At 36.7% G+C, this 19855-nt stretch overlaps 1 protein-coding gene across 1 annotated transcript in view; it reads right to left on the reverse strand.

Moving 5' to 3' along the window:
• The window catches only part of LOC130927434 (activin receptor type-1C), a 39931-nt gene extending 24253 nt beyond the window's left edge, over positions 1 to 15678 (reverse strand). The window contains exon 1 of the mRNA XM_057853254.1: positions 15522 to 15678. Coding sequence (XP_057709237.1) covers positions 15522 to 15663 — 142 coding nt within the window. The 5' untranslated portion in view covers positions 15664 to 15678. The remainder of the gene's footprint in view (positions 1 to 15521) is intronic.
• Positions 15679 to 19855: the final 4177 nt, after the last annotated feature.

Consider the following 19855-nt stretch of genomic DNA (forward strand, 5'->3'; position numbering starts at 1 on the left):
TCAGAGCAATTAATAAAAATAACAACATCAAAATTTCTTTGTTTTTTGATGGAATGGCAGCAGATTTTTTGTAATATTGGCAAATATTATATAATTGCCCATAAAAATGAATATTAGAGGCGTGCGAAATTTCCGATTCTTAGATTATTCGCGATTCGGCCGTGGAAGATTCGAGAACGATTCACAAATATCCAAATTCCGATTATTGAATTATATTGATTATTGGGACACAATGAGGAACGGACCGAGAGTAAATATCATGTTCAACTCATGCTGCTAGATAAAAAAAACAATCATACCTGACTGCGGCTGACAGCCGCTACAAACAACACCTAGCTGCTAGTTGCTACAAACATACGGCTACAGTAGATATCATATATATGTAGAACTAGATGCAAAATGACAGACTACGTCGGTGTTACAACATGTGTTATTGAACACAGATGCGAAATGACAGACTTTCCGGCGTAAACTTTTTATCTAAAATACTCCTAAATCGGCAAAATCTTGTCTTGAATCTTTCTTTAAATGATGAAATAGTTTTAAAACTTTGACAAAAGTAGACAGAAGGGAAATTGTGGAATAACGGGAGCAATTTTAACAACTGTAACAGTTGATTCAAAACAATAAATTGATTGAATGTAGTTTAAAGCTGCTGATACAGAATGGGGACTGGAGTTTTTTTTATTTACTGTTATTTTTGTATATTTGTTTACTGTTATACGTTAACTTAATACTGAAATAGTAGTTTGGTTTAGCCTGAGTGGATTTTTGAACAATTTTGGAACTAATGTACAAAACATTTTAATAAAAAAAAAAAAAAAAAAAGGAGGGAGGTGCATCAATAATCGTTTTATAATCGAATCGGAGCCTCTGAATCGTAATCGTAATCGAATCGTTAGGTGCCCAAAGATTCCCAGCTCCAATGAATATTGTATCATGTTATACTTATAACGGATGAACTGTACGTAATTAATGTGCTTGAAGTGGATTTTAAAAAATTGAACATTTAAGTCAGTCAATTTTTTGCATACTACTATTGCAGGGGTCGGCAACCCAAAATGTTGAAAGAGCCAAATTCGTCCAAAATAACAAAAAACTAATATGTCTGGAGCCGCAAAAAATTAAAGCCTTATAGAAGCATTATAATGAAGGCAACACATGTTGTATGTATCTATATTAGCCTACTCATAGATTTCATAACTAATAGAAAATAAAAACTAAAACAGCTTCCTTTTGAAAAGGTAAATAATTATATAATCGGAGTTCATGTATCTGCACAAAAGTGCAGGGTGTTCAATATCGATCACATCACACGACTCATCACAGGTATGCCGCCGCTGAATTAATGTCCTTGATTTGCTGATTGGTGATGTTGCCTGCCATTTTTATGGCCCTTTCCTTCACTGCCTTAGTGCGAGAGGCATGTATTTGATTTTCAGGATGATTTCGGTTTTGTTTTTGAAGTCTGCAAATAGGTGTTCTAATATGTTGATGAATGACTCCTTCATTTACCAGTCACCATCTGTGAACTGTTTTCCACGCTTTATTATCTCCTGGGTTGCAACAAAACTTGCAGCAGTAGTGGAGTTTGGAGATGCAATCCACTTTTTAAATCTATTTTTGCACTCCTTTAATTTCTCCAGAAGAAATGCAGTCACACTTACTGGGTACTTGGCTGCAGAAGTAGTTTGCCTTCCCTGGAAATGTCTTTCCACATTACTCCTTTTGTGATTTGACAACTCGCTACAGAGCAAGCATTCAGAAAATCCTTCCGCATTGGCAAAGAATGTAATTGATTTGTCCTTCCTTGGTTCTCCTCAGTTTTTTTTCCTCTTTTCCCCTTTGGGCTCCATGGCCCATCAAATAGCCGCCGGTTTGTTTACAACAGCCGCCCTGCTTATAGAAATGTGCGTCGCAGGCTATGACACGAATCTTAAGGTTGTTTGTGTCATGTTTGTCCTCCTACAGAAACCATGTTCAAACAAAAAATATATTTCCCTCCCCCATAATTTTCAATTTTCAAACATTTTTAACACGCTCCAGGGAGCCACTAGGGCAGCGCTAAAGAGCCGCATGTGGCTGTTAAAACACGGGTTGCCGACCCCCGCACTAGAGGTACCTCACAGTTGAGTCTGTCCTCCCAATCTGAATGAATTGGACATCTATCTTTCTAAATGGCAGGCAATGAGTTCAATATGATGAAAAGCAATTATATATATCAACTTTAGTGTTACTGGGAACCAGAACCAGAGAGAATTTTGTTTTTAATCGTTTTAATTAGGGCTTTCAAACGATTAAAATTTTTAATCGAGTTAATTACAGCTTAAAAATTAATTAATCGTAATTAATTGCAATTAATAGCAATTCAAACTATCTATAAAATATGCCATATTTTTCTGTAAATTATATATACATTCTGTAAAATAAATTGTTGGAATGGAAAGATAAGACACAAGATGGATATATACATTCAACATACGGTACATAAGGACTGTATTTGTTTATTATAACAATAAATCAACAAGATGGCATTAACATCATTAATATTCTGTTAAAGGGATCCATGGATAGAAAGACTTGTAGTTCTTAAAAGATAAATGTTAGTACAAGTTATAGAAATTTTATATCAAAACCCCTCTTAATGTTTTCGTTTTAATAAAATTTGTAAAATTTTCAATCAAAAAATAAACTAGTCACCCGCCATTGTTGATGTCAATAATTACTTACACAATGCTCATGGGTGCTGAAGCCTATAAAATCAGTCGCACCCAAGCGCCAGCAGAGGGCGGCAAAACTCCATAAAACACAGTTAGCAAGTGGGCATTTCACTCTACTGTCATTTAAATCTGTCTGAGCGGGACATGTGCGTTAATTGCGTCAAATATTTTAACGTGACTAATTTCAAAAATTAATTACCGCCCGTTAACACGATAATTTTGACAGCCCTAGTTTTAATGTGATTTTGTTTTCATTACCCAATTTATTCTTTCAAAACTGTATTTATTCATAAAATAATGATTAAAAAAATACAATCATAATTGAGACCTGGTGTCCACATTTGGACATTATATTTTGGTTCACGTAAGCTACCACACTTGCAAATTAAAAAAAAAAAAAAAAGTTAATATTTAATATATAATATTTCAAATGTGATATCAAATGTGGATGCCAGGTCTTCATGGGATTAAGATTTTCCTTTCTAATTGCCATAAATAGTTACTTGCTCTTTAAAGGATTAAATCACTATTGTTTTTTTTGTTTTTTTTTAGAGAGCTCAATTTTACTCCCAACTTCATTTTTACATATTCAACATAAACACCAATGTTAGAACCCATTAAACAGTCCAGTTGCATGTTGGATGTCTCAGGTGTACCCGATGGATTGTTTGTCACTTTGGAAGCAGACCGGTTATGTAACGGCGGCCGTGTTAAGCGGCTGCGGCGGGTGCGGAGGAACAGGAGTAATGCCTCTTAGTTTAACACCCACATAATCTCATGTTCCACTTGGAGCTGCTGTCATGCTTTGTTTGACGAGATCCACTGGACACTCAAAGCGCCATTTAATCTTGTCATTTCATTCATCAGTACATTCATTCATATAACATATGTTCTGAGCCATAATTGAGTCACAAACTCATTGGCTGTCACGGATGGCCATATAGACGTCTAATCCATTTGAACTAGGAGTGAATGACCATGTTAAAATGGATTGGATATCTAACATCGTCAATGGCAGACAATGAGTTTATATGTTTGTCTTTATGGTTCTGTGCTCATGGATTGTGCAGAATCATCATGTAGCATTAGTCACCTGAAGGGCACTGTATGAGCACTCATTACGACGATCGCGATCTACCAGTCGATCACAACGCTAGTGCTGGTAGGTCGTGGCATCATTTTTTTTTCATAAATTAACCTTGTTAATCATGTTGTGTGAGCAACATATTTGGTTATGCAACACCCAACCCCTGCTGTTAAGGTAGATCGCGGAAGTTTGTCTGCTTGAAAAGTAGCTCTTGGAGCAAAAAACAATAAGCTCCTCTGAAATAGACAATTTCACTTTGAGATGTACAAAGGTTGTGAAAAAAGGAGTGAACAAAAGTAGTGTACAAAAGTAAGTACTGAACAAAAGTAGTGTATACAGGTAGTGTACAAAGCTAGTGAACAAAATTAGTGTACAAAAGTAATTAAGTAGTGTAAAAAGAAAAAAGTAATGTACAAAAGTCGTATACAAAAGTAGGTTAGAAATGTAGTCTGCAAATGTAGTGTGCAAAAGTAGTGTACAAAAGTAAGTAGTGTACAAAAGTTGTGTACAACAGTAGTGTACAAAGGTCGTGAACAAAAGTAGTATACACAGGTAGTGTACAAAAGTAGTGTACAAAAAGTGGTGTACAAAAGTAAGTAGTGAACAAAAGTAGTGAACAAAGAAAGTGAATAAAAGTGGTTTACAAAGGTAGTCTGCAAACGTAATGTGCAAACATAGTGTGCAAAAGCAGTCTACAAAAGTAAGTAGTGTACAAAACTTGTGTACAACAGTAGTGTACAAAAGTAGTGTACAAAAATAGTGAACAAAAGTAGTGTACAAAGGTAGTGTACAAAAGTAGTGTACGATGGTAGTGGGCAATATTGGTGTACAAAGGTAGTGTGCAAAAGTAGTGTGCAAAAGTAGTGTACAAAAAGTGGTGTACAAAAGTAAGTAGTGAAAAAAGTAGTGTCAAAAGTAAGTAGTGAAAAAAGTAGTGTACAAAGGTTGTGAACAAAAGTAGTGTACAAAAGTAGTGTACAGAGTGATGTACAAAAGTAAATAGCGTAAAAAATGTAGTGTACAAAAGTCATTTACAAAAGTAGTGCACAAAGGTAGTAAACAAAAGTGTACAAAAGCAGTGTACAAAAATAGTGAACAAAAGTAGTGTACAAAGGTGATGAATAAAATTGGCGTACAAAGGTAGTGTACAAAAGTAGTGTACAATGGTAGTGTACAAAGGTAATGTGCAATATTAGTGTACAAAAATAGTGAACAAAAGTAGTGTACAAAAGTAGTGTACAAAAAGTGGTGTACAAAATTAAGTAGTGAACAAAAGTTGTGTACAAAGGTAGTGAACAAAGGTAGTCAACAAAAGTAGTGTACAAATGTAGTGCCCAAAAAGTGGTGTACAAAAGTAAATAGTGTAAAAGAAATGTAGTGTACAAAAGTAGTGTACAAAGGTAGTGAACAAAAGTAGTGTGCAAAGGTAGTGAACAAAGGTAGTGTCCAAAAGTAGTGTAAAAAGATAGTGACCAAAAGTAGTGCAAAAAGGTAGTGTACAAAAGTAGTGAACACAAGTAGTGTACAAAAGTAATTAGTGTACAAAGGTAATGTACAAAAGTAGCGTACACCGGTAGTGTACAAAGGTAGGGGACAAAAGTAGTGAACAAAAGTAAGGAGTGTACAAAGATAGTAAACAAATGTAGTGTACAAAGGTAGTGTATTTGGGTAGTGTGCAAAAGTAGTGTACAAAAGTAGTTTACAAAAAGTGGTGTACAAAAGTAGTGTACAAAACTAGTAAAGAAAAGTAGTGTACAAAGGTAGTGAATAAATTGGTGTACAAAGGAAGTGTACAAAAGTAGTGTACACAGGTAGTGTACAAAGGTTGTGAAGAAAAGTAGTGTACAAAAGTAAGGAGTGTACAAAGGTTGTAAACAAAAGCAGTGTACAAAAGTAGTGTATAAATGTGACAAAGTACAAACAATGTACTCTCGAATTTCGTGCGTTTGGTAGCTTGTTCGTCTGCAGCCCTTGTTTGAAATCCCCCACGTCATGGGTGTCCAAACCTGTCCTCGTGGGTCCTGGTTTTTGTTCCTACCAATCAAGCACAGACAGTTTAACCAATGAAGTTTGTGCTAAAACAAGCAGCACCTGACTGCAGTCAACTGATTACACTTGTGAGACACCAGATCGGTGAAAAGATGTCGTCTTGTTTGGTAGGAATGAAATCCAGCACCCACTGCGGCCCTATGTGGAATAGTTTAGACACCACTGCCCTACGTTGTGCTGGTATTTGAGTGTATTTGTTTTGTTGTCTTATCGGCTCTCTGCCAACCGCTTAGGTTAGTATTATTGATCCCCGTGGACCTACTGTCACAGACCCATTGTGTAATAACACAACCCCTTTTCCACGATCGCTTGTATTTTTGTTTGTATTCAATAAACCCTTGAATGCTTGCCTCCGTTATTTTCTGCTTTGAGGTACAACCTTGTTTCCTTGCGATGTTTGTTTAATGCTTTTCGTCTTACTGCGAAGAAAGAGGAAATGACGAGCGGCCCGCCATCAGCCGCTTCCCGGGAAAGTCCCGGGAACATTATACTAAGACGCGGCTCCGTATATGTCCGCGTCATCTCAGTGTAAGTCGGCCCGGGAAATTGGTTTCACACATCAGGGCTACACGTTTAAATCCCGGGATTTAAACAGTGTTTAGGTGTGCTTGAAGGGGGCTTTAGTGTTAGTTAGCCATGTTAAATTTCTACGTGTGTTTTTCCCTCTTAATTCGGCCTGTAGTTCCTGTTTTGAGAATGAAGCCAATACAATTTTTTTTGCCTTCATGTACATATTTTTCCGTATTGTACTGGAACACCAAAATTTAGGGCTCCCTCCCCTGTCAATCCGACTTTAATTACTGACTACAAGTAAAATGAAATAAGTAATAAGATCTTCAATTGAAGGGGGAAAAAATCACTGCCAATTCGGAATTTTATTCAGCTAAGAAACATGCCTGGCAATGAATTAAAATTAAAAAAATAATAATAATAAAAAAACATCCAACATAGCAACGAGGTGACCTAGCTCTATTAAATTCTGAAGTTTGACATCATCAGCTTGTAGGACTTTCAGCTTGGTTGATACGTTTTTTTTTTTTTTTTGCCCTAAGGAGCTCAAATATTAATCAAAATTCTTTCATCGCTCAATCAGCAGTTGCCAGGCAACAATCTGGGTTAAAGAAATGGGGGATGCTTTGGCTCAAGTGCATCCCAGCAGAATCTTGTTTAACAATTTGGGGGGAAAAAAATACAATTTTATTTTTATAATGTGTAATAGTGGAGCAGAACATCAACAAAAGCCAATATTTCCAGAAGGTAGACACAATTGCTCTGAGCAGACATGCCAAAACTGTTTTAGCTGATCAAATGCAACTATTCAAATAGTCCGCCATTTCTCATGACATCACTTATACCTAAATTTCCTATGCAATTGTGATGGCAATGTTACTTACGTGTGAGTCGTCACTTAAACAATCATATATATGTAAATGGGTTTTGCTTGGGAAAATTTTTGAATGTTGTTTATTGTGTCCTACCACTGTTGCTGTAGGTTGGTCTATGTTGCAGTACTTTGGTGCTGTGTGGCATGTCTATAAATTCCATTCTATTGTGCTCTCGGGGTGTAGAGTATCATCGTCACATTCACGGATTTCATATGTGAGTTTTTTAATTTTGCTTGATTTAATAGTGTTCAATGTTCTCAGCGTTTATGTGCTGTGCGCTAACAATGCCTGCTAACGTTGCCTACGGTGAAGAGTCCACAAACATCAGAATTCAGTGAAAAAAATAGATAAATATAGATGAGCCGTCCCAAGCCGATCATGTAGTCTCAGTGGCCGTTTACATGGTGACTCTCCGAGTATACGAAAAATTTCAAATTTGCATTTGCGTCTCCATTTGAACAATGTTGCAATTCCGCATGAAAACGATGTAGCATTCATTCCAGGCCCTAGGGGGCAGTGCAGATTTACAGGGCGACAGAGAATGATGCACTTTGACCCCACCAAGCTCCCTCAGCCCGGAAAAAAATATGCCCGCCCACTCGAAGCAATGTCATTTTTCTTTTGTTCAAAAAGGCACAAAAATTGAAACGTTCAACATATTTAATTTAAAAATATTATTAAAACAGTAAATGAAAGCCGACATTCCGTCATATTTGCTGTTTTTAATGTTTAGTAGCACCGCTGCGCACGCCCAATGTGACGTGTGCGAGTGCTGACGTTAACGGCGCGGTCTTGCGCTGAAGGAGCCTTTGATATGCATGCCGAGGAAGCCCCCCCCCAACCCCCCGCAATCGGATTCTTCCACTTTGGAGGCAGGATTCAGAATTTTTCGTCTTCGCCGACACCATATGTACACGAGGCGAGTCCGCTACCCAGTCATTGCGTCTTTGTATCGCAGCTTCGCCATGTAAACTGCCCCTCACTCTCCCTCCTGCTGCTCTTTGTTGGTCAGGCAGTGCACTGGAGTTGCCTATTAAAGTTAACGATGATTGACAGACATTAAGCTTTGATTTTGCCCCAGATGCCCGGAAGCCGAGGCTACAAAGCGCTCCGTGCATCGTTTAACTTGTTAAACAGTTGCTGTGGCAACTCGTGTGTAAGTGAGCAGCTTGAGCTGATTTGAGTGGATGGATGGATGGATGGATGGATGGATGGATGGATGGATGGATGGATGGATGGATGGATGGATGGATGGATGGATGGATGGATGGATGGATGGATGGAGCACCCTCTTAAGGTCGCTTGGCGACATTGTTTGTTGTTAAAGCCAAAATGGTTGCATGACGTAAACAGTTGCAGCTTCAGCCATGATGTTGGTCTTTATTTCTTACCTAGGCAAGTTTTGGTCATAAGTACTATTAGTCTAAAGTGCCGTGCATATTTTTGTTGTTGTATTTTTTTCATACATTTGTAGATTATTTAGAGCGTAACTTGTCTGTATATTTAGCGTACATAGCTAATGCTAACTTGCGTGCTTTTTCAGTTTTACGGCAGTCTAAATTGGGCAATGGTCAGCATATCGGGCGTATAGGTCGTACTTGCATTTTTGGGCAAAAATGTCAGTTAAAAAAATTGCGAGCTATATGCAAGTATATACAGTAATACAAAAATTGTAAGGGAAGATAAACGTGCATGAAAGGGTTAAAAGAGTCAATTGAATGAGGGGGTCTAATGTGTCATGAGAAACTGTTTTACTTTCTTTACTACTGAGCTAAAAACTCACTTTCATCTCCCCTTTTAGTTGGCCACATAATTAGATTTACAGACATCAAAACATTAATTTAACATCCTTCCAATGTGACTGAAATATTTTATTTTTATTTTATTTTTCGGTAATGTTGTTGCATAACTGATGGAAATAACAAGGGTGAGGGGGTTGAAGTGCAGAAATGAGCTCGTATTCGAAGAGGAATGAAGATAGAATTGTGAAATCATTTTGTAATGTTGAGAAGATGAAGTTATCATTTTATATTTTCATTTCAAGTACAAGAAAGTCTAAAACTGTGAGAAAAACATTTTTATCTGATCAAAAGTAAAGCAAATATCACAGGAATAAAATCGCTATTTTGGTAGGGATAAAATAATTAGCATAAATAAATAAATTATGATAAATTAAAAAACTAATAAGGAGGTGAACTTCTTAATAAAGTAAGAGAATACTTGTTTTTGTATTTTTTTTTCTTCTAGAATAACATTTCAAATAACAGTAATATATTAATATTACATACAGTGAGGAGCAAAAGTATTTGCACACCTCGTGATTTTGCAAGTTCACCCATTTAGAAAATAGGTAGAGGTCTGAAATTTGAATCATAGATACATTTCCACTTAGATAGACATAATCTATAAAAAAAAAAAAAAAATTCGGAACTCACATTGTATGATTTTTTAAAAAATAATTTATTTGTAATTCACTGGAGTTCATAAATATTTGTACCCCTCAGAAAATCAGTGCTAATATTTAGTGAAGAAGCGTTTGTTTGCAAGTAAAGAGATCAGACACTTTCTGTAGTTCTTCACCAGGTTATCACATATGGAAACAGAGATTTTGGTGCATTCCTCTACACCAGTGCTTTTCAATTATTTTCCATTACGCCCCTCCCAGAAAAACATAAATGTTCCGCGCCCCCCTCCCCAACTCTCTGCCGCCACTGTAAATATGCTGTAGTATCATTTGTCTATAAAATTCTTATCGTTATTATAAGTACGCCTCTGCATAGCATTGTGCCCTTTTTAATATTAAAGAAAAAAGTAATATAGATCAACTTACAATAAATTGTTAAAAAAAAATAAAAAAAACATCCATTGTGTAAAACCACACTCAATACATTTTTTGACAGTGTGATACTGAAAATTAAAATTTAATAAAATCAATAAATAATAATAAATTCAAATTGGTTAGCAACATTAACTAAAGATGCTAAAAAATTAGACCGAAACAACAAAAATAAATTAATAGAACAAAAACGAGTGTCATTGGCCAGAGCGGCAGTTTTTGTTTTTGCTGCAGGCAGTATCAGCTCCTTTGCTATGGTGTGGGATTATTTTACACTGAGCAACCTGTTATGCCACTTCATATGATGCTAACAGTGCTTGCTGATTTACCGATGTAACACTGACAAAGCGGGACGATTGTTGGCAATATACAGCACACTGAAAAGAAATTCCTGCTGTCCGCTGCGAACATTTTTAGACAAAGTAAACAGACTGGTCTTTCCTCGTGTCCCGCTGTACTAAATGTCAAAGCCAAAAGCCAAATGCTACATACGCTTCGTCATATTTCATCGTCTTAGCTTTTCATATCTCGAGTGCTCTTTGCTGTGTGCTCTTGTTTGGTTAAAAAATATTGCGCACACGCTGAAAATGATAGCACCACTGCCACCCACTGAGTGTATGTGCAATTACACTTTATTCTAGTACAGCAAAAAAGTATGTTCCTCAAGGTCACATACACCACTATTTGAGAAGTACTGCTCTACACAAATCTTTTCTAAATCTGTCAGGTTTCGGGGCTGTCGTTGAGAAATTTTCAGCTCCATCCAAAGATTTTCTGTCAGACTGGAGACTGGCTAAGCCACTCCCCAGAACCTTGATATGCTTTTTACGAAGCCAATCCTTGGTTATTCTGACTGTCTGCTTGGGGCCATTGTCATGTTGGAAGATCCAGTCAAGACCCATTTTCAATGCTCTAACTGAGGGAAGGAGGTTATTCCCCAAAATCTCACAGTACATGGCCCTGGACATCCTGTCCTTAATACAGTGCACTCGTCTAAGGTAGTCCCATACACGGCTGGCCAAAAGTATTGGCACCCCTGCAATTCTGTCAGATAATGCTCAATTTCTCCCAGAAAATGATTGCAATTACAAATGCTTTGGTAGTAATATTTTCATTCATTTTGCTTGCAATGAAAAAACACAAAAGAGAATGGAAAAAAAATAAATGGTAAATCATTATCATTTTACACAAAACTCCAAAAATGGGCCGGACAAAAGTATTGGCAACCTTTAGACAAAATAACTGCGAACAACCACTTCCGGTATCCATCAATAAGTCCCTTAGAATTTTAGACCATTCTTCTTTGGCCAACTGCTCCATTTCTCTGAGATTTGAAGGGTGGCTTCGCCAAACTGCCATTTTCAGATCTCTCCACAGGTATTCTATGGGATTCAGGTCTGGACTCATTGTTGGACACTTTAGAAGTCTCCGGTGCTTTCTCTCCAACAATTTTTTAGTGCTTTTTGAAGTGTGTTTTGGGCCATTGTCCTGGTGGAAGACCCATGACCTCTGAGGGAGACCCAGCTTTCTCACACTGGGCCCTACATTTTGCTGCAAAATTTGTTTGTAGTTTTCAGACTTCAAAATGCAATGCACAAGGTCAAGCAGTCCAGTGCCAGAGGTAGCAAAGCTACCCCAAAACATCAGGGCACCTCCGCCATGTTTGACTGTGGGGACCGTGTTTTTTCTTTGAATTACTCGTTTTTTTCCCCCTGTAAACTCTATGTTGATGCCTTTTCCCCAAAAGCTCTACTTTTGTCTCATCTGATTAGAGAACATTCTCCCAAAACGTTTTTGGCTTTCTCAGGTAAGTTTTTGCAAACTCCAGCCTGGATTTTTTTTATGTCTGTGGGTCAGAAGTGGGGTTTTTCTGGGTATGCTACCATAGGGTCCCTTTTCATACAGACGTCAACAGATAGTACGGGGTGACACTGCTGTACCCTCGGACTGCAGGACAGCTTGAATATGTTTGGATGTCAGTCGAGGTTCTTTATCCAACATCAGCACAATCTCTCGTCAATTTCTATTTTCCGTCCAAATCTAGGGAAGTTAGCCACAGTGCCCTGGGCTTTACACTTATTGATGACACTGCGCACGGTAGACACAGGAACATTCAGGTCTTTGGAGATGGACTTGTAGCCTTGAAATTGCCCACGCTTCCTCACAATTTTGCTTCTCAGGTCCTCAGACAGTTCATTGGTCTTCTTTGTTTTCTCCATGCTCAATGTGGTAAACACAAGGACACAGGACAGAGGTTTTCGGGCGGGCTTTCTTCAAGTCACATGACATTTTGGAGGGAAAATGACAAGCAGTACTCAATTTGGACATTAGTGATGTGCACTTTTTCATAGGGGTTTACTCACTTTTGTTGCCAGGGGGTTTAGATATTAATGGCTATATTTTGAGTTATTTTGAGGGGGGAATAAATGAACTCTATTATATAAACTGCACACAGACTACTTTTTATTGTGTCAAAGTTTCATTTTGTCAGTGTTGTCCCATGAAAAGATATACTTAAATATCTGCAAAAATGCGAGGGGTGTACTCACTTTTCTGATACACTGTATATAATATACAGTATTTTCAGGGCAACAATACAAAACAGTCCTAAAATTATGAGAAAAAAAGCAGAAAACATCTCATTAAAAAAAAAGTTAACATGATTTTAAATATTTTACAGGACAAAATACATGAGGGGGGAAAAAAACTACTGTACAACCACCCACAGAAATGGTCCATTTTTACAAGCATAATAATAATAAAATTACCATTTAAAAAAATACTGTAAAACTCTACAGAAGGAAAAGAGTTTTTTTTTGATACTACCCCAATAAAAACAATTCTCCAAAATGAATTAAAAAAAACAAAACAACATTGATTGGAATAGAGGAGAGTGGTGGTATCGCCAAATTGATTGAATTCAAGCAACTAATAAACAATACTTGGAAAATAAAACTATCAAGGATAGTTTAGATACATCACCAGAAAAAGTTGCGATGTTCAAGGAAACTAAATATGACCACAAAATCCAGTTAACAGGGGAAAAACTAATATATCACTGATAAAGAATACGATCCTATGGTCCAAGACATTAATGCCACTGAAAGATGAACATTCATGGCCAATCGTCCCAATTTAAATGAACTACACATCCATCACCATCAATTCAATTCGTTGAATGAATATATGACAGGATTTTAATGTTGTATTATTTATAGAGCTGGGAATCTTTGGGCACCTAACGATTCGATTACGATTATGATTCAGAAGCTCCGATTCGATGATAAAACGATTATTGATGCACCCCCCTCTTTTAATTTTTTTAAATTTTTTTTTATGTTTTGTACATTAGTTCCAAAATTGTTCAAAAATCCTCCCAGGCTAAACCAAACTACTATTTCAGGATCAAGTTAACATATAACAGTAAACAAATATACAAAAATAACAGTAAATAAAATACTCTAGTCGTCATTCTGTATCAGCAGCTTTAAACCACATTCAATTAATTTCCTTTCTGTCTACTTTTGTCAAGTTTTAAAACTATTTCATCATTTAAAGATAGATTCAAGACAAGATTCTGCCGATTTAGGAGTATTTTGGATAAAAAGTTAATTGGGTTCGCTACAACAGAGCCTTCTAGAGAAGTCACTGCTTTAGTACTGCTTTTAGATGGCGGCTGTTTACTAACGCCGGAAAGTCTGTCATTTGCATCTAGTTATACATATATATGATATCTACTGTAGCCGCATGTTTGTAGCAACTGGGCATTGTTTGTAGCGGCTGTTGGCTGCTGTCAGGTATGATTGTTCTTTTTTTTATCTAGCGGCATGAGCTGAACATGATATTTACTCTCGGCCCGTTCCTCATTGCGTCCCAAAGACCGCGCTGACTGTGTTTTACTGACGTTTTACCTGGTATAATTCAATAATCGGAATTTGGACGTTTGTGAATCGTTCTCGAATCTTCCACGGCTGAATCGCGAATAATCTAACAATCGGAAATTTTACACGCCTCTAATTATTTATACATTAATATATCTGTAATTACCTTAAAAGTAATATTAAAAACAGAATAATGATTAATATATGAAATACATTATTTATACATTGGAGATATATAAAATCTTTAAATGAACAAAAATAGTCACTATATTACGGGTTAAAAGTCTTAAGTGACAACATTCAAGTGAATTTCTATGGAAGCTATTGCATTCACATGAAAAATAAAAAAAATGGTGGGCTGTTTTTTTGGATTCTTTTTTTTTCAACTCTCCGTTTTTCTGAGTAATGTATTTTTGAGGCTGTTTTTTGAAAAAAAAAATTTTTTTCTAAACCTTCTGTTTTTCTAACATTCATTTTTGGGTCTGTTTTTTGAATTGATTTTTTTCCAACTTTGTTTTTCTATGTTATTTTGGAGCTGTTTTTATGATTTTTTTTTTTTCCAACTTTGTTTTTCTGAGTAATTTATTTTCGGTTTTGTTTTTTGAAATTTTCGCAGTTCGTGCAAGAGTATCTCAATAACTCACAAGTGCTTGAATTTTTTTTTTTTTTCCCCGACAACCAGACGTTTGAAGGCGTCGCGAGAGGTGTCTTCCAGTATAGAACTAGCAGGATGCAGTTCACGTGAGACTTCCAAGTATCTTGATTACTTGAATTTTGAATACATATTTTTTCCTTGGTAAACAAGCTAAGGAAAAAAACAATTCAGAAAACAAACGCAAAAATAAATTACTCAAAAACAAAGTTGGAAAAAAAAAAAAAAAAAACCCAAAAATAGATTATTTTGAAAAACAAAGTTGGGGAAAAAATTATTTCAAAAAACAAACCTGAAAATAAATTATTCAGAAAAACAAAGTTTGAAAAAAAAAAATGTAATCCAAAAATACAAGACCAAAATAAATTACTCGGAAAAACGAAGTTGGGAAAAAAAATTAATTCAAAAAAATGACCTCCCAAAAAAATTATTCAGAAAAACGGAGGATTGAAAAAAAAAATTATTCAAAAAATATTTCCACATTTTAAAATTTTTTTCATGTGAATGCAGTACGCGTCCGTAAATTTCAAGGCTGTTGAAATAAAACATTTAATAGGAATCATGTGCAAAAATGGTTGAGATGAATGATTATGTTAGAAAATCATCAAAAAGGATTTGAAAGACTTTATCTAACTCGGAAAATGGGAACATAATGTCAAAAATGTGAAAAACAATAATAATCAATGGTAATACTCTAAATCTTTACAGTAAACAAAAATAAATAAATGAATAAATTTTAATGTGAGTACACTCACTTGGAGACAACATTCGTTACAGCCATCCCTGGGACATCTACAATTCATATGACTTTTATGAAGCAGTCAGCCACATCAAATCAAATCAATCATGCTTATTTATGAGCCATACACCTTACAAAAGACATGGTGTCCTCCAGTGTGTCTGTCAGGTACCTGCGCTCATCTGCGCCACACACAGCAAAATCCACGCCGCGTGAAGGTTCTGCTTCGCGGGTCGAGTCATGGCAAGGACCGCATGGGTTCCCTCCGGCCGGACGCTGCTCCTCTTTTCACTCCACGCGGCCGCCACGGACATACACACAAAGACATGCGCACACTCAGACACACGCACACTAATGACAGGAGAAAGTGTGCGACGCAATGAGTGAGAGCTTTGCAGCCCTCCCCTGCAGGGAGAGAATGTAAGAGGATTACACAGACTCACACCATTGATGGAGACATGTGAAGCGCACACACAAACAGAACAATGTGCAGTGTGCATCCGTGTGTGTGTGTGCGTGTGGCAACTTGATTCGGCCATTGTTGTATTAGTACATAAAACTAATTGTGAAGAAATGGAAATTATCCCCAAAATACATGCAATCACATTAAAACCCATTTTAGGGTTTCAAATTACAGTTTTAGACTAGGATTAGGGTTTTAAAGTGGTGTTTAAACCCCTGTTTAGAGTTCAGATAAGGGATTCAAACTAAGGTTAAGGTTTTAAAATAGGATAAGGGTTCTAAAGTAGGGTTTAAAACCCTGGTAAATTTCAAAGTAGGGTTTTAAGCCCCTTTCACACATACCTGAACACTGTTTAAATCGCGGGATTTAAACAGGTAGCCCTTATGTGTGAAAGCAATTTCCCGGGTCGACTTACACGGAGATTACGCGGACATTTAATGGGTCTTGTCCATAGGCGGAGTTTGACTTTTGGGGCAGGGGGGGCACAACATGTTGATGACCCCAAAATACATTGTCAGCAATAAAATTAACTTACAAGAATATTCAAAATAATAAGTTGACAACGAGCGTTTTTTTTTGTTTCCCATCATTCTTAAGGGGAAATCTTAATCAGGCTGTAAGTGTTTCAAACAAGGGTTAGGATTTCTAAGTAGGGTTTTAGTCTTAGGATACAAATAAGGGTTTAAAATCCAGGATAGGGTTTCAAATTAGGGTTTTAAACTAGAGTTAAGGCTCTAGATAAGGGTTTAAAACCCAAGGCAGTGTTAAAATGTCAAATTAGGAGTTTAGTCTATGGCTAGGATTCTAAAATGGGGTTTAAAACGTATTGTAGGGTTTAAAATTTGCATTCCAAACTTGGGTTAGGGTTCCGAAAGGAGAGTTTAAACCCCATTTTAGGGTTTTAAACCCTAAAATTGGTTGAGTTTAAAATCCTGTTTAGTTCAAATGAGGGTTTCAAACTAAATTTAGAGTTTTAAATTAGATTGTGGTTTTAAAATGGGTTTCGAAACCTTGGGTAGAGCTTCAAATTAACATTTCAAACTTGGGTTAGGGTTCCAAAGGAGAGTTTAAAACCCTGTTTCGAGTTCAGATGCGCGTTTCAAACTTAGGTTAGGGCATAGACTTCAGAATTGTATTGACTGGTCAATTTGGCCAGCCACTGCAAGCCACAATCCGCTTCAGTTATTCGCAGTTGGTCGCAGCGACACATACAGTGATTCAACGCTGGTTGTAGGATAAAAGTATGAAAGCTGTACCGCATACAACCTGGAAGGATTGTCTAAGCAGTGATTTGTTCGATGATTCAAAGTAATTATTTTATTTTTCGTACCATGCATGCATTTTGAAACGTAAAAAAATCAATGGGAGAAATTAGCCGCTACGGCATTGGCATCATTGTTCGCAATATTTACATAAAATTATTGCTAACTGCACGGTTCTTTGTTCTTTTAACAAAGAAGCAAGACTGTTTTACGTCCATATCTATAAAGAATTCAGGGATTTAAGCATTTATTCACAAGAATTTCAACATAAAAAGCTCTCTGTTGTAATAAGGCGGCGCCACGGTGACTTAAAGACGAGCAGCACATTCGACATGTTTACGTAAAATAAAATTAAAAAAACGGGCAGTATAACTTATTTTTAACCAAGAATCGAGACTGTTTTACGTCCATATCTATAAAGAATTCAGGGATTTAAGCATTTATTCACGAGAATTTCAACGCTCAAAGCTCATTGTTGTGGTAAGGCAGCGCCACAGTCACATAAAGAGGAGCAGCACATTCGACGTATTTACTTAAAATAAATGCTAACTGCCCGTTTTTTTTTTTTTTTTTTTGCTTTAACCAAGAATCGAGACTGTTTTACGTCCATATCTATAAAGAATTTAAGGATTTACGCATTTATTCACAAGAATTTTCAACGTAAAAAGCTCTTTGTGTTTCCATTTGGTCAGCTTTGACGGAGATAGGCCCCCTATTAATCCGACCTCTGCCCGTTGTCCCATCAATACCATTATGAAGTCTACAGTTAGGGTTTCCAATTAGGATTTTAGAGTAGTGTTTAAAACCCAGTTGAGGGTTACAAATTAAATTTCAAACTAGGGTTATGATTTCGAAGTCTGCTTTTAGTGTAGGGTTACAAATAAGTGTTGAAGGAAGAAAATACTGTGAAGCAGGGGTGCCCAAACATTTTTCTTCGAGGGACGCGTTCAGAAAAATCGAAGGATCCAAGGGCCAACTTGAAATGCTTTCATTTTCTTTTGTTAAACACGACATAAACATATCGTCACATCCTACAGCACTATCTGTGTCATACTCAAGAGCAGGGCTCCTCAACCAGAGGCCTGGGAGTTGCACTGGGACTGGGACTGCACCCTTCGGCACTGAGGCTTTAGATGTTGTTCCTGGAATCGTACCCCAGTTTGGGGGTTTATTGTCCCTAGTGAACGACCACGGGAACCACGGTTGCCTTCACCTTCCACATCCTCTCCATCTGCCCTTTCAGCCCGTGGTCATTCTCCACCTTATAGTGTTCCCCCTTCAATCACGTGATAAAAATTTGAGCCAGATCACGTCATTGTCAGAGGTTCCGAAACACGTAAAAAAACATTGGGGTATTAATTTTTATTTTTGAGTCTGAGTGAGTATGAGAGTTAAGGTGTTAACAAAACATCTTACAAAAGTAGCTATTAATTTTACAACAAAAATGTCATCTGTTATGTTAAAAAAAAGACAAAATAACTAGAATGATATTTACAATACAAAATAAAATTATATATTAACTAGGGCTGTCAAAATTATCACGTTAACGTGCGGTAACTAATTTTTGTAATTAATCACGTTAAAATATTTGACGCAATTAACGCACATGTCCCACTCAGACAGTATTCTGCCTTTTGGTAAGTTTTACAGCAAGGTTTTTTGTGCTGTCTAACAGCGAACGCTTGTGGTCGCTTTGTGACATGGTTTATTGCTTTCTTGCCAGTTCAATATGGCTGCACGACGTCTCAGGCTGATGCCTACGTTGTAATGTTGTGTTTATATGATCCTTGGACAAGATTTGTCCGTAAGTATGGTTGTTGTAAAGAATGTACATATTATGTTAGTAAGCGAAATGTTATATTTTTTGTATGAGACGCTTATTGTTTATGTTTAGTGAACCTGTATAGCGTGCTAAGCTAACGTTGTTGCTAATGCAATGCTTGTGTACTTTTTTTTGTAGTTTCACTACGGTCTAAAGAGGACAGTGGTTTGAGACCATTTTATTAACAAATCAGATGACAAAAGGAAGAAGTCTGATTATTAAGGCGTCGTTCACTAGCTGTCTAGCTTTGGAAAAAGTAGACGCTTCGGAGTAAGGACAGCATAGACAGATTTAAATGACAGTAGAGGAAAATGCCCACTACAGTCCTTATGTACCGTATGTTGAATGTATATATCCATCTTGTGTCTTATCTTTCCATTCCAACAAATTATTTTACAGAATATATATATAATTTACAGAAAAATATGGCATATTTTATAGATGGTTTGAATTGCGATTAATTGCGATTAATTAATTTTTAAGCTGTAATTAACTCGATTAAAAATTTTAATCGTTTGACAGCCCTAATATTAACGCATTTGAAAGTCCATATGAACGCTATCAATTTTAAAATAAATCCTGCTGTACATGTACAGACAGTAATTGTGCAAACACAATGCACTTCACTGGTAGTTTGTGTAAATATTTATATAAAAAGTATTTGTTAAATGGGGTCGCGTGGAGAATCTGAGATGCTTCACAGATTGAGAACATACATGAGTTTCCAGGCAACCCTGCTTACATAAACGCCATATGCATGGTATATTTGCAGCCAAAGTACAAAACATTAGTGTCTTCAGACATTTCAAACAGCCGATAAGTGTGGAAATTGCACCTGAAAAGTCTACGTCCTCACAGGCGCCATTACCGACACATTGAAAGTGGCTGCTTGTGTTTGTCTAGCTTTAGCTGATATGCGTGACCTTGTAAAAGGCAATCGTCCGATATTTTTCAGCAGG

Source organism: Corythoichthys intestinalis, chromosome 12 (genome assembly GCF_030265065.1).
Source record: "Corythoichthys intestinalis isolate RoL2023-P3 chromosome 12, ASM3026506v1, whole genome shotgun sequence".
NCBI classification, from domain to species: Eukaryota; Metazoa; Chordata; class Actinopteri; order Syngnathiformes; family Syngnathidae; genus Corythoichthys; species Corythoichthys intestinalis.